General features: G+C 38.8%; 1 protein-coding gene across 1 annotated transcript; it reads left to right on the plus strand.

Moving 5' to 3' along the window:
- The first annotated feature begins 3729 nt into the window (after nucleotides 1-3729).
- Nucleotides 3730-11933, plus strand: cmtr2 (cap methyltransferase 2). Its single transcript, XM_067590514.1, has 3 exons — nucleotides 3730-3814; nucleotides 6604-7863; nucleotides 9046-11933. The coding sequence occupies exons 2-3, from the start codon at nucleotides 6613-6615 to the stop codon at nucleotides 10105-10107; spliced, it is 2313 nt and encodes a 770-aa protein (XP_067446615.1). The 5' UTR covers nucleotides 3730-3814; nucleotides 6604-6612; the 3' UTR covers nucleotides 10108-11933.
- Nucleotides 11934-14553: the final 2620 nt, after the last annotated feature.

The following is a 14553-nucleotide window of genomic DNA, read 5'->3' on the forward strand; positions in this document are numbered from 1 at the left end:
TTTCCTTCCCAAAAACAAGTAATTTAAAAAATATTTGTATGAAACAAATATTCATTAAAAAAACACTATTTGTGCTTTGCCAAATAACGCATTTGTATTCGGGCACACCCCTACCCAGCAGCACATTTGACTCTGCAGTTCTCCTCAGCTGTACAGAGTTTTAGCATCTCTCAGCTCATTGTTTTGGTTTTTTGCCAAAACTTTACTGTTTTGGTCCAGTCACACCATGCTCATTAATTTCTTCCTGGAGCAGGTTGCTGTTAAGAGTAAAAAGTTCTCATAAACACTCTGTTTGCTGTCTTCCCAGCATCAAATGGCAGACAGAAGTTATAGTGACTAGCTGGTGAGGAAATTCTGACATCTAGCAGCTAAAGGGTCTCATATTTTACTCAGGATTTGATGGAGACCAAAAGAGAGTAGGATAATAATGTTGGTTTGTCTTCCCAGACAGTTGGTTGCACCTTTATCAGGTGATCATATGTCAACACTCTGTGTCTGTCATCTTGTTTTGGAGTTATTCTGCCCCCAAGTGCAGCTTTAATTTAAGAAATTGTAATGACTTGACGATTCAAACTACACAACTGTTCATTTTTCTTAAATGATTAAAGCAAAATATGCGTCTACGTTTTTCTGAGAAGCAACATTTTGTAGTCATGCAAGGAATGACTGTCCTCTCTTAGGACATGTGAAGCCGTTATATCCTCCTCCATATCCTGTCAAAAACAAAGAAAAGATAGAAGATGTTTCCGGATGTATAAAATACACAGTGTCAATGTCAAACCCTCTGAAGTGCAAAGAACATTGCAGTGTTACCTAAACTACAGTCAGTCTGAAGGGCATGTATGAGTTACATTTTAGCGATCACATGTAGTTTTTCAGTGCACAGGATGGTGTCGCTGGCTCTGGGGTTGTTAATGGAGACCTGAGTGAGCTGGAGTGGCTGCCCTTTAGGAATAACATACCACATATGAGTATGGGTGCTGTCTCTCTTCCTATTTGCAGAGCACATTTAATTTTTTTCACAGTCGCACATGACCTTTAAAACCCCAATCTCCTTAATATCAACTGTGATATACAGTGTACATAGTATTTGAATATTGTAAACTCTGTAGAGCTTTCTATGTCACCTAAGGGCCTGTTTGATGTTTTTCTACATGACTACACACATTTAAAATGATTATGTTAGAAATAGCTTTTTTCCTCCTAAATATAGCAGCCGTGTGAATCTTAAGTGACAGAGATGCAGAAACACTTGAGATCTTTCTTTCAATCGTGCAAGCTATTATTATGTTACTTAAGTTGTTTTTTTTTTATCAAGAATTGTTTGAATGGTGGATTGTGTCTTTAGGTTGTCAGCATTTTTAGGACAGTAGTCTCCTTTTTCTCCATTACCCAACACCAGCATGGACATAGATGCCCCTCTCCTCTCAAATGACCTCAGATGAATAACAGAAAGATGTAAAGTCAAATAAGTCTGCAGTTTTTTTTGAGTATAACAATACTCATATTTAGGAATCTACTTACATAACACCACACTCAACTGTAGCAAAAACTGCAGTATACTAAATGTACTGAAAACAGTCATTTTTCTTTACATATATTTAACTTTGGTCATGTAGAAGCCATGAGACTTCCAGTCAGGCTTTACATTGACTTTCAGAGCCAAGATGTGTGTTGAATACAAGTCGCAGAGTCGATCACCATTCAGTCAAAGTTTATGGCAAGAATAATGAGACACTAGTATTTAATAATGTATAAACCAGAACAGAGGAATGACAGACACATTTTTTACCCAGACATAGCCGTTAAATTATAAGTCAGGGACAATATAAAAAGAAAGGTCACATAACTGATATAACCAATAAATGAATAAATGAATGTAAATTTAACAAAACAAATCAAATCAAATGTGCTTCACAATATTTTCCAGAGAAGTAGCAGATTTTTGTGCTAACCGATGCATAAAAGTTTTCTACATCGATTGAAAAAAGCCTGAAATTGGGCACAATGTTATATCATCATCAATCGTTCTGTTATTGGTTTTAAACAAAACCAAGTATTTTGACAAATAAATTAATTTACAAAAGCAACTAAATATTGAGCTAAATATTAATTAAACTGAATATTGACAAACACACATCTGACCAATAGCAGCAGTTAAAAAACGTGTGTTATGTTCTATTCCAGATTTACAAAATGAGCATAATGGCGAAATATCTTTATATTTTCTGATAAATTTGTTAAGTTTTTATTTATTGGTTATAAAGAATGTATTCTCACAATAAACCATGCCCCCCTTTTCCACTTTTCCAAACACCTGCTTGAATTCACAGTTTTTTCTCTGACTGTCAAAGTTTGAGACTCTACATTTGAACAGTGCTGAACATTCAGAAACATCAAGAAATAAATAGAAGTACAACTCCACAATGCACACATTAATATTATAAGAGGTGTCACTGTTTTGGCAGTAAATCATAAGACAAAATGTTTACACCCACTATTTTTGGAAATCCTAATTGCACCTGTATATCCCAAAGGTCCATTATTTATGAATGAGGCTCCCTCTGTCACTGCGAGCGTCCTGTTTTCTTTAGTCACACCTTTCTTACCAAAGCCTACATTACCCAGATGAGCAGCATATGTGTGTCTATGTGAGGTAGCACTGAGGCATGAAAGATACATGCGTAATGCCCATTTAAATGTAGCACTAAGACACAATGTTTTCATGAGCTCACACGCTAAAGGGCTCTAATAATTATGTAACGTGATGACACAGATCAGTTCACTTTGGATAATCTGGCTGGAAAGATGCACACAAGCAGAATAGAGTGAATTCAACAGCCAGAACATTAAATTCTTCTGAATTCACCCATAACAAGAAATTTAAAATACTTAACAATGCACCTACTGTATATATCAAGCCATTTACCCGTTGGACATACTGTATACATTGTAATTTGTTAAAAATACTTGATGCAGCCGTATTATTAGAGTCATTATCATGGAGCATTAAACATGTGCATATTGAATGGGAATGTGATGTTTACAGAGTCATGATCTATGTTAATGAATCTACAAACAGTCAAAACAGTAAGACTCCAAAGACAATTATCTGGAGGCAAAATTGCATTTCCTGTGGATTTTACAAGACAACGATCTAATGTGTTGGCTTTCTTGTTCTTTAATTATGTATAAAACAGAGAAACCTAGAAACATGGCATATCAAATATTACAAACCACCAGCAACACAAATTTAAAGACATTTTGTTTCAACATCTTTATTTCCGAAAGATCAACTTCTCACAATTTGCGTTAATGATTGTATTGATGATATGTTTCCCACATATGTATTTTTATATAAAAGATGCTGGAAATGTTCCAGATAATTTCATGTCTAATTCTAAAACTAATTCTCAAATTCAGCCTTACTCAGCTGACACATACAGTTGTCTTATCTTCATCTTCCCAAACATCATAATTGCTAGAATATGTTAATTTTCAATAAGATATGTAATAAGATCCTAACTTATGGAATTATTCTTGTCATTTGGTGAAAGTTACGGTTATGTAGGGGTAATCAAAAAGATAATTTCTTTATTGAGCTGATTTTCTCTCCCTGCACATTAATTGCCATTTTTATTTTCACGTGATTTATAATTTTTATTAAGTCAGATGTCATTTATCAGATTTGAACTAAAAAAAAGTGTCCTTTTCCTTTAAAAAGGCCCCGCCCATTCTTTCACGCACATGCGCAGTGTAGTTCTGAGTCACATGATGACACCGTGGCTTCCGTTCCTGGCTACAGCACAGACCGGTGAGTTACTGCTCAGTGTTTTCAGGCTGTTTCTGTCTCTGTTATCAGCAGACAGCTCCACAGAGTGAGCAGACGAACAGAAACTTTTCTCTGAAAGAGTTTAAACTTCACAATGTGGCAGAAAAATACGAATCTTTGCGAGTTTAAAGAGACAAAACACGGTTTCAAGCTTCATGCTTCAGGATGCGTCCCGTTCAGCTTCAGCTGAGGGTTAACTTCTGCGATACAGCAATTTGCTTTGTTTCACAAACAGTTACATAAATAATCAAACAAGAGTCTTGTCGCTGGCCTAAAATAGTTCAAAATATGCAGCTACATTAAACATGTTTACCTTTATACAGCTGAAAAGTCTAATTCACACATTCAGTCAATCGCATCACAGCAGAGTTTCTGATTTTCTAAGCAGGTGTTTTTCATGGTGCAGATGATTCAGGAAATACATGATATTTAAACACTTCAGTCTTAATGTCGCCAGCATTTCTGATGATGTTTTCATATTCAGCATCCCTTTGTTTTCAGTGTATGCAGGTATACAGCTAACCTTTACGTCTGAATATCTGTAAAAAAAGTTACTCAGCTAGTTCTGGGCAATAATTCAGTTAATTCAGTGGGTGATTGTTCAATATGATCATTTATATTCTTATATGACACTACTGCTATCTCAAATTAATGATCAGTTGAATCTTCATTCACAGTGTGAGATCTCATGATTTTGGACAAATTGTTCTCTACAAATCTTGAACTAATGTTGCAACAAATGATACAAGTATTTTTTATATTAACTGCTGTAAAACATGTTTTAGATGTTTATTAGTAATATAATAATCGTAAATACCTGCAGCTTAAGTTGTAGTCTTCCAATTGGCTATTATGAAAAAACAAAGGGATTCACTTCATAATGAAATGAGAGAAAATCTGCAAATCCTCATATTTGAGAAGCTACAATGCACATATGTTTGCATTTTTATGTCGCACTTTATTGTTATCATATCATTATTATTGAATTATTAAAATTGCTGTTAATTTTCTGTCAATTGACCAGCAAATAAATTAACTAATTTGTTTTGCCACTAATGGCTAGCAAGCATATAACTAATGCTAAGCTAGTGTTTATTTGTGTTCTGGCTTTTACTTTTGGCTTGTATTAACTGATTTACAGCTGAGGTCTTTATGATCCTACAGCACGTCTGCAGTGTTACACGCAGACCTGATTAATTATCACTAAATGGAAAACTGATCTCAGCTCTCTTAATCACCCTCCTGAACCTCTTGTATGGAGCAAACAGTCACATCAGGCTGTTTTTCTTGCTAGTTTAGCAGCTGAGCGGTTTACAAACGCAGCACAGAGCAGATGACTTTCATACGCTGTAGCAGCGCTTTACAGTATGATTTATGAGAAATTATTGATGAATGTGCTGGCATTAGCTACGTATATGCCATATGTATTGCAATTCATCACCGAGTCACTGCAGACTAATCAAGAAATGACCCAGAAATACGTCCCCCTGCCCGGTGTTGTCACCTAAATCATGTGCACACGAGCAGAGGATTAGTTCTGGGTTAATTTAATTTTGACTGTAAATTATCTTTATGTCATGAGTTATGAGTTCTGCCTAAAAATAACATGAATTGTTTGAAAGTCTTTTCACTGCACCTTGAGAATTTTTAATATGACAAAGTAAAAGGTCTCAACACCATGTTGAAGAACATGCTCCTGTATTAGACACACTGTGGTAAACAAACACATGGTCAGTCTCCAGTGTAGAGCTGCAATGATTAATCGATTAGTTACCAACTGTTAAACTAGTTGCTAACTATTTTGATATTTGTTTGGATTCATTCTTTAAGAAAAAAAGTGAAAATTCTCTGGTCCCAGCCTCTTAAATGAGAATATTTTCTGGTTTCTATGATAGTAAACTCAGTATCTTTAAGTTATGGACTGTTAGTTGGGCCTTCTTTTTACTGTTTTACATTTTTCACCATTTTCTAGACCAAGCAACTAATCAATTAATTGAGAAAATAACCAACATATTAATTGATAAAGAAAATAATCTTAAATTGCAGCCCTACTCCAGGGAAAACGATGTATCTCTAAATTAGGTGATTTTTTAATTTTTCAGTAAATCTCAGAATTAAATGTTCCTTTGAGTATATTTTCCTATTTCATAAGAAATATAACCCATTTAAAAACCCATGGGCTTATCTGAAAAATGATGTGTCACTAAGCTAAAACACGTTTTTCTTGCTCATTAAGTCAACAATTTGGACATATTTGGTTTTCTCTGGACAGCAACAAATCATTAAGATAATTTGGAGCCTCAAGTAACCGTCTCAATAGTTTAAACTAATAAGAAAATGTTGATATATCATGGCAGTGTTAAGCAAATTTAGCTGTTTTTAAGTCTTATTAGAGGAGACTGTGTTTGTAGTGATGTAGAAAATCTCTTGTTATTCCAAGTGGGTAAAGCCCCGGCCCGGTGAAGTAATCGCCAGTATTTACAGTCTGCTCTGATGCCCAAGGGCGCCACATCACAATGAGTCGACATTAGTAATTCAACACCGCTCATGCATGCAGAGAGAAATGAAGGATTGCAGAGCCGGGCCTCTCTGTATTTCCATGTGAAACGTACTGACTGCAGATTTTTTGTTCTTAATATTAGAATCAACTCTTTGGCAGGAATGCAGGTCACATAAACAGTCTGGTGGATTACATGAAAACAGAAACTGGGTGGTGTAGGTTTGTCATTTTAATCAAGGTGCTTTTCTAACATCTGGCTCCGCTACAACAGGTGTGGAGGATGAGCTCCGGCAACGCGACCAGGAAGAAAGTCGGCAGACTGCAGCAGCTCAACAATGTGGTGGTGTTTGACCCTGAAATACTAACTGAGATTAAAGATCTTTTTAGTAAAGTTAAAACCTATGTGAAACCATCCAATGGAGAGTGGGGCATCCCTGACCCAAATGTTGCTCTCAGACACCCTGCGAAGGAGCATTGCCGGCTGCAGTCCCTGAAGGTGTCGCTGAACACCGTGAAGAACCAGCTCAGTGACAAAAATGTCCAGGTCTGGCATCAGCACACCAACTCCACCAACCGGGCCGGGAAGGTCATTGCGGCCGTTCGTTCTGTTGCCAACGCGGAGATCTGCACTCAGGCCTGGTGCAAGTTTTATGAGATCCTGGGAAGCTTTAATCTTCTTCCAGAGGAGGCCCTTCACGATGGGGAGCTGAACACAGTGCACCTGTGTGAAGCTCCAGGAGCCTTTATAACTGCTCTAAACCATTACATTAAAACCAGCGAGTCCACGCGCTACTGTGACTGGAGCTGGGCTGCCAACACTCTCAACCCGTACCACGAGGCTAACGGTGGGAGCACAACCATCGCAGATGATCGGTTAATCGCTAACACGCTGCCCTGGTGGTTCTTTGGCTCAGATAACACAGGCAACATCATGCTCCAGAAGCATTTGTTGGAGCTGCAGGCGTTTGTGACTAACATGCGTAGAGTCGATATGGTGACGGCAGATGGTAGTTTCGACTGCCAGGAGAACCCTGACGAGCAGGAGGCGCTGGTGGCGTCACTGCATTACTGCGAGGTCACAGCTGCACTGCTGCTCCTCAGCCCCGGCGGCTCCTTTGTACTGAAGATGTTCACCCTTTATGAACACTCCTCCGTCTGCCTCCTCTACCTGCTCAACTGCTGCTTCCGCTCCGTCAACGTCTTCAAACCTGCCACCAGCAAGGCCGGGAACTCCGAGGTTTATGTCGTGTGTCTGAACTATGACGGCAAGGAGGCTGTGAGGCCTCTGCTCTCGAAACTCATTCGTAATTACGGACCGCACCTTGCTGACCGAGAAGCACTTTTCCCAGATTCTCTTATCCCGCAGTCGTTTGTGACACAGCACGAAGAGGTGTGCTCGTACTTCTACACACTGCAGGTGGAGACGATCACAGAAAACCTGCGACTGTTTGAAGGGACGAGCGCAGAGCAGAGGCAGCGACTCGACTACATCAGGGAGTGTACGGCTCAGGAATACCTGCAGCGATTCCAGGTATGATGTCTGCAGACCAGCAACTCGTGACATCATGTTTACTATGTTCTCTAAACTCATTTTAGATTCAGTGAAACACATTCTTAGACTTAAATTCAATTTTATAATTAAAAAATATATATGTACCAATGAGAAATCTGGGTAGAAGACAGACTGCAGTACAGTGTAGAGGTCAATGAGAAAATCCAGAAATAGCACGTAGAGCGTTTGCCTCTTGATACCTTCTTCAGCTCTAAGACAGATAGAAAACTTTGTCTTGGTGCAGGCCCGTGCACTATAGAGAGTAACGACCATGGAAGACTTAGACACGCTGACCCTTGGCTAGCAGGTTGACCCTTTGGCTGAGTGGTTAGAATGGTCGTCCATAGTCAGGGACACCCAGTGTGGGAACTCTCCTTCACAGTGATGTCCATTTATTACTTGTTTCTGTGGCAATGCTGCACATAAAAACCCACAAATAACAATCTAAAAACCTGTAGGCTGAGTGAAATCCACTCAGCAGGCAACATACGGGGAAATCTCAGTGGCCACGATGGCCTCCTCACCCAAAATGCAACATATGAAATGATTAATTTATTGTGTTTTGATTTCCCCTCATCTTGAGACCTGCCTGTAGCACCTCATGTCTGAACTGACCCGTACTGAGGTGGACTAGAAAGTGTGAACCTGAGACCACATTAGCTAAACTACAGATAAAGGCCTGACCAAATTAGATCTTAAAACTTTTTTAAACATATTATTCAGCATTTTTCTTACCAAAATGAGCAGAGCATAGAAGGTATAACCAGCCGATGTTTGGTTGTTTTTTCCTGCTGAATCACTTTGAATAATCAAGTTTCAAAATTGTTCTTAGTTTATTTTGTTTTTATTGATCAACTAATTGACTGCTCAGCAAAATAAACAAAATCTGTCATTCTCTCTCGGTGGAATCCATTTAAGTTGTAGATAAATGTCATGGGAGTGTCTGTATACTTGTGACTCATTTACAAGTTTATTTGCAAACTTTCTGAGGACTTACTAAGCAGCATTTTGAATTAAAAATTCAAAAAACTCAAAAGGGATTATATCCCTCTGAAGGCATTGAACATTCTGACATGCAGTTTATTTTGCACTCATTTGAAATTCAACGTTTGTCTCTCAACGAGTCTAAAATCAAACTTAATCACGTTTCTCTGTGTTCAGGTGAGCTTCCTTCCACGGAGTCGATGGATCTCTCGTAACACGGTGAGTCCTGCCTGCTGCAGCGTCTCAGCGGGGCGACCTCTGGGACAGAAGAAGCAAACAGGCTCCTTCAACGAGCGGAGGGAATTGCAGACCCTGAGCTGGAGGGAGCGCATCGAGAGGGGTTGCCATGCCACCTGGATACAGAGACACTGCACTGAGACCAGCGGAGCGGGCTGCGTGCTGGAAGGACCCCTGTCTGACTGTCACGTTGACTCCTGGTACATTATCGCCGGCGCTGCGCTGCCTGCAGTCAGAAACTCTCCGTTCTGTGAAGGAGGATTGTTGAACCACTTGAATGAAGCACTGGTGGACACAGCTGAGAGATCAGCAGTAGACTGGACTCGTGTGTCTCCCTGTGACTCTTGCCATGCGGTCTGCACTGCCTCCATCTTGTCAGATGTGGCAGGTCTTTGCACCTTCACAGTTGACAGTGAAGGCAACAAAGAGAAAAGGCGGTGTCTGGTGTTTGGCAGTCGCTCACTGTGGGACGCCTGTGAGAGCCAAATTGGGGATTTAGTCTTGACATTTTCTGGGGAGCCTTCATTCCCTCAGAGAGGCTGCATCACGCTGCACGACGGGGAGCCGCTTTATCAGCACCAGCTCTTGGGCTGCGTTGTGTTTTCCCTGCAGAACCTGAACTCTGGGGACGCCCTCCTGCTGCCTGTGTTTTCTGCCTTCACTCGTGTTACTGCAGCAGTTGTGCTCTGCCTGCACGCGTGTTTTCGCACGGTCACGTTCAGGAGTCCGCCCCCCTCAGGCGTGGTCGGAGCAGTGCTTGTATGTGTTGGCTTCTACCCTGAAGCTGCTGCCCGAATACTCCCGGTCCTTACTGATGTCCATAACTACATTGGTCAGTTGTTAAGAGGAGAAGAGGGTGAAAATCCATCTTCTGGATGTGACAGACAGGTGTTACAGTTCGTCCCCATGGAGGAACTGCTCACAGGAGGACTGACGGACTTCCTGTGGACCATGAACTCTGAAATCATCCGACAGAAGCTACATTTGCTAATGCAGTCGTAGCGCAGTTTAGTGAACTGTGACTGCGATACATGATATCCCCTTATTATTTTACAGGCTGTTTTATTCATGTTGAATCAACAGAGTGCACGAACTTTATGAAGTTCAAGTTAAAGCTACTGAATAAGTTTTATATGTTGATATTGAGGCTAATGATGATGCTTCTGCGGCAGAGATGAACTGCTACATATTACACTGTGCTTTCAATGCCTTTTAATTATTATGGACTTTTTTCCCCTCCAGCTGATATGATGATGTATTGGATACTGTTTCTAAGGGGTTTTTCTGTTAGTTAATCTAATGATGAAGAAATTAAAATTACTGACTTCAGGAGGATGGTGTCATGGTGGCAAAGTTTTAAAGGACAATTGGACACTCTGCCTTTTAGATTAGGACACTTCTGGATATTGTATTGAGTTTTGACCATAGACTGTATATGAAGTCTATGGTTTTGGCTACAAAGCAAACAGAAAACAATAGAGAGTGTTGTAGAACAGAATCAGAGCCAGATGGATACGTTGACTTGGCCAATGTTATAATATTATCAGCCAATTTCAGCTGATCACAGATATATTTATCAGCATATACTGTATGAAATGTCAGAGAAAGTAATGACAAATATATTTTTCACTGGTAAAATACTCAACTCAGTATAAATCTTGGTTACAATTAATAAAAAACACATTTAGGGGATCTTTTTTAAAAATGTTTGTTTATGACATATTTTCGCTGATATGCTGTTATCAATTTTTTCTAATGTTTAAGTTGCACTAATCAATATTTTTATATTAACAGTGGGTCAGATGAAATGTGTGAAATGTGAAAGGAGTCACTCATAGTGACAAACTCATAGAGAATTATCACCAAACTCTGCATTTCCCCTCAACTCTACGGGGCTTTTTGGTGTCTTTCAGCTCATTGTTTTGGTTTTCTGGCCTGTAACTTTACTGTTTTGGTTCAGTCACACCGCTCTCATCAACATCGTGTCCAACTGCAGGCAAAAAGTTAGCTAATGGCTGGTGAAAATGGAGCATGTAGCAGCTAAACGGCCAAATATTTCACTCAGGAGTTGGCGGAGAGTAAAACAGAGCTAAAAGGGGAGTGAGTATCAGACTTAAATTCATCAGATGGACACAAACACGACTCAAACTGGAAGCTAATGTTGCTACATGTCTACTGCTTGAAACAGGCAACTGTTCGCTAACATATTCATCATAACAACGTAATAAGGTGATAATGTGTCATTTTTTGTTTACAGTTTGTTCTGTTGTTCCAAAGTGGCCACAAGAAAAAAAATCAACATACTGCTTTAAACATCAATATCAGTATCAGCCTCAAAAATCATGTATTTCAGGCAAAATATATAGGCCTATTTATCTTTCTGAAGATACTTTCTAATTGAGCTACAGTATAGCATCTTTGAAGTTATTAAAGACGATGCAGTGATTAGTCCATTTGTCAGGACGCGTGTACCACATCTAGTTCATCCATCCATTCGTTCATTGTTCCCACTTATTCATCTTCAGGGCGACTGTGTGGCAGCAGTTTACACCATCATGTATTGGCCGAGAGACAAAGCATGTACTGTAAGTTAAGCCAGTTAGGTCTTCATCCATGTTCAAATAATGTCTTTGTTATCATTTCAGTTTCAACGAAATGTTAAGATTGCCACATACAATCACTACTGACAACCTGCAGGCGAGAACAACACTGTCTGATTATACAAACATGCAGTGCATGAAGATGCAAATTACTTCCAACATTTGATCAGCAGAATTCATCCGTAACTAAATTCACAGAGGATTTTAGGGGAGGTTGAATAAACAATAGTCTAACCCTCAGCACCAAACCTCCTGTCAGTCACAGATGGTTTGTGTTGAAACCCACATCAGAGGGAGCCTGAAGTTTACCCTCGAGTGCTTGTTGTCTTTGTTAACACATTATTTTGTCCCAGGACGTTGTGGATCTTTTTGCCTTTTAGCCATGTTGCAGCTTATAGCCGAGTTTCTCTCTTTTGTGGATAGTCTGAGCGCATTAAAATGTTTCATACTGCATGAGGGATACAGCTTGGAAAATGGTAAGAAAGGAAACATGCGTCTAGATGCATATGTTTATTTTTAGGTTTTGGTTTTTAATATCAATGCAATGTAACTGAGGTGTTTATTTTCATAAAAAAATTAAAAAGTGCACTGATGACAGACATGAAGCCTGAAGTTTTCTGTTCCCTTAAACAGCTTAAATGTTTAGTTTTTACTAACTAACATTGTGAAAATGTGGAGGTCCTCATATTAACTAAAGGTGTTGCACAAGTCTGGTGTCTTCCAACAATAAAATATTTTGAAACCTTGCAGAAATGAGTAAATTACCTTCTCTAATAAAAGCACAATTTGCTAGGATCAAATTTAGGATTTATATGAAATGGTTCATTTTAGATTGATGCTGTAATCGGATTATCCAGAATATTAAGAGGAAAAAATATCATCAGATACTGTGAGAACTAACAGTCTGGGAGTTAATGGGAGGCTCATTACACAGAAAACAAAACAGAGAGATGAATTAAAAACCGGAGTGGCAGATAAGGAAAAACATGCTCATCCAACACTTCTCATGCAGGTGCACCGCAGAGGATGTGTATTGATTTAGTGCCATTTATAAGCTTCTCTTAGATCTGTGCCACTAGAGCGGCAAAAATGTAAAGTTTAGGGGGAGAGGTCAGAGCCACTGCAGAGACACACAGGGGAAAAAGAGTGGGATTAAAGTTGAATACAAGTTTCTCACAGCAGACATTTTGATCCATCCACAGTGTAACTAATAAAATTATTGACTGATGTGTTGCATTGTAATAAACAGATCAATGGTAACATTTGTAACATTCACCAGATCAGTGTAAGTCGCTAATATTCAGCACGTTAGCATTCAACTCAAAGTGTAGTTGAAGCAGGATTTGGTCATTAGTTTATTCTGTCTTCCTCTATTAGAGAAGTGGAAATTTTGGCCTGCTGGTTCATCTGCTGGCGACCAAAGTACAAAATTTAAAGACAATTTATCAAGATATTTTCTCCGTGTTGAACTGACAACAGATACACAGACTGACTCTGAGTCTAATAAGAGCAGCTGTTAGCATCACATTACATGATTACAATCCACTGATTAATTGAAAATGTCTACAAATTAGTAATTCTAATGCACATGTGAATTACAGCTACGTGCTGCGATTTGCAACATGCAGATTAATTAAAATAAATAGCCACTGAATACAAACTATGATTTCTATCAGTATTTTCAGATTGTTGCATGAAGGAGGAGACAGAGTGTCAGGTGATGGTGATAGACACAAAGTTAATGTTTAATTTAGCATAATCAAACTTGAAGATCCAACACCCCATGCAGACATTAGAACAGTGTTAACACACACAAGACTTGCTGATTTGGAACATTTATTTGTGCATTTTTATGTGTGAGAATTAAAATGCATAATAAGATTAATCCCAACCATTTTTAGGGTTCAAACAGATTTTAACAGATTTTAGTAAGTGTGTGGAGCCTGTTTGATAGCACTGTAGATAAACAATGTGACATCACAGCCTGATGTTTTCCATTATACTCAAATATATGGTGGTAATAATTCAGTTCGACTCTCAATTTAACCTCTATATTAGTGTCTTCAGTAGTATTGTCACATCCTATGTAACTAATATGAGATAACTGTAGTAACTCTTATATTTCATCCCACTGCCAATCAATCACGTAACTCAACCAGACGTCCACAGCAATCATATTTCAGCTGCTTGACTTCGTGTAATATTCAACAGGCAGATGGTGGATTTGATGATGGATTTTTTGTTGTTACAGTTATGGTGAATTACTGTGCCTGCGGACGGAGTGGAGTAATTTAACTTTGATTAACCAGAATTCCTCAGGATCTGTTTATAATCAGAGGAGGCTGAAGTTTATGGAGGCAGCTCATTGTAGCACTGCAGCATGTCTTCACCTTGTTGATGAAGAACAGAATTATAATTATAATAATTCTCCAACATAGTGCACATGAGCTATTCTTTAACAGTAGGATATCTTGGTTATAAAGTAGAACAGCAACACTTGTTTTTCCTGAAAAAAAAAATTGAAACAGATCCAAACAGAAGTAGAACAAGATATAAACATAACACAGTCGTAACATTTTTATTTACCTGCTGATTTCTCAGTAGATCAAACGAGGGATGAAACTCTAATCTGTCGATTGCAGTTTGGTTGTTGTCTCTTGTGTTCAACTCATTGTTTTACCCCTGATATAAGTTAGTATTTTGGCTCCATCCTTACCACAGGAAACTAACCCAAGATTACTCATAGAGTTTTTTAATTTGTCAGTTTAATATCTGTGGAGTCTCCTGTGGCATTATGGATTACAGTTTAAAACTGGATCACAGTGCAAATCAGCAGGTCATATTCCCC

The sequence above is a fragment of the Thunnus thynnus genome, chromosome 1 (genome assembly GCF_963924715.1).
Source record: "Thunnus thynnus chromosome 1, fThuThy2.1, whole genome shotgun sequence".
NCBI lineage: Eukaryota > Metazoa > Chordata > Actinopteri > Scombriformes > Scombridae > Thunnus > Thunnus thynnus.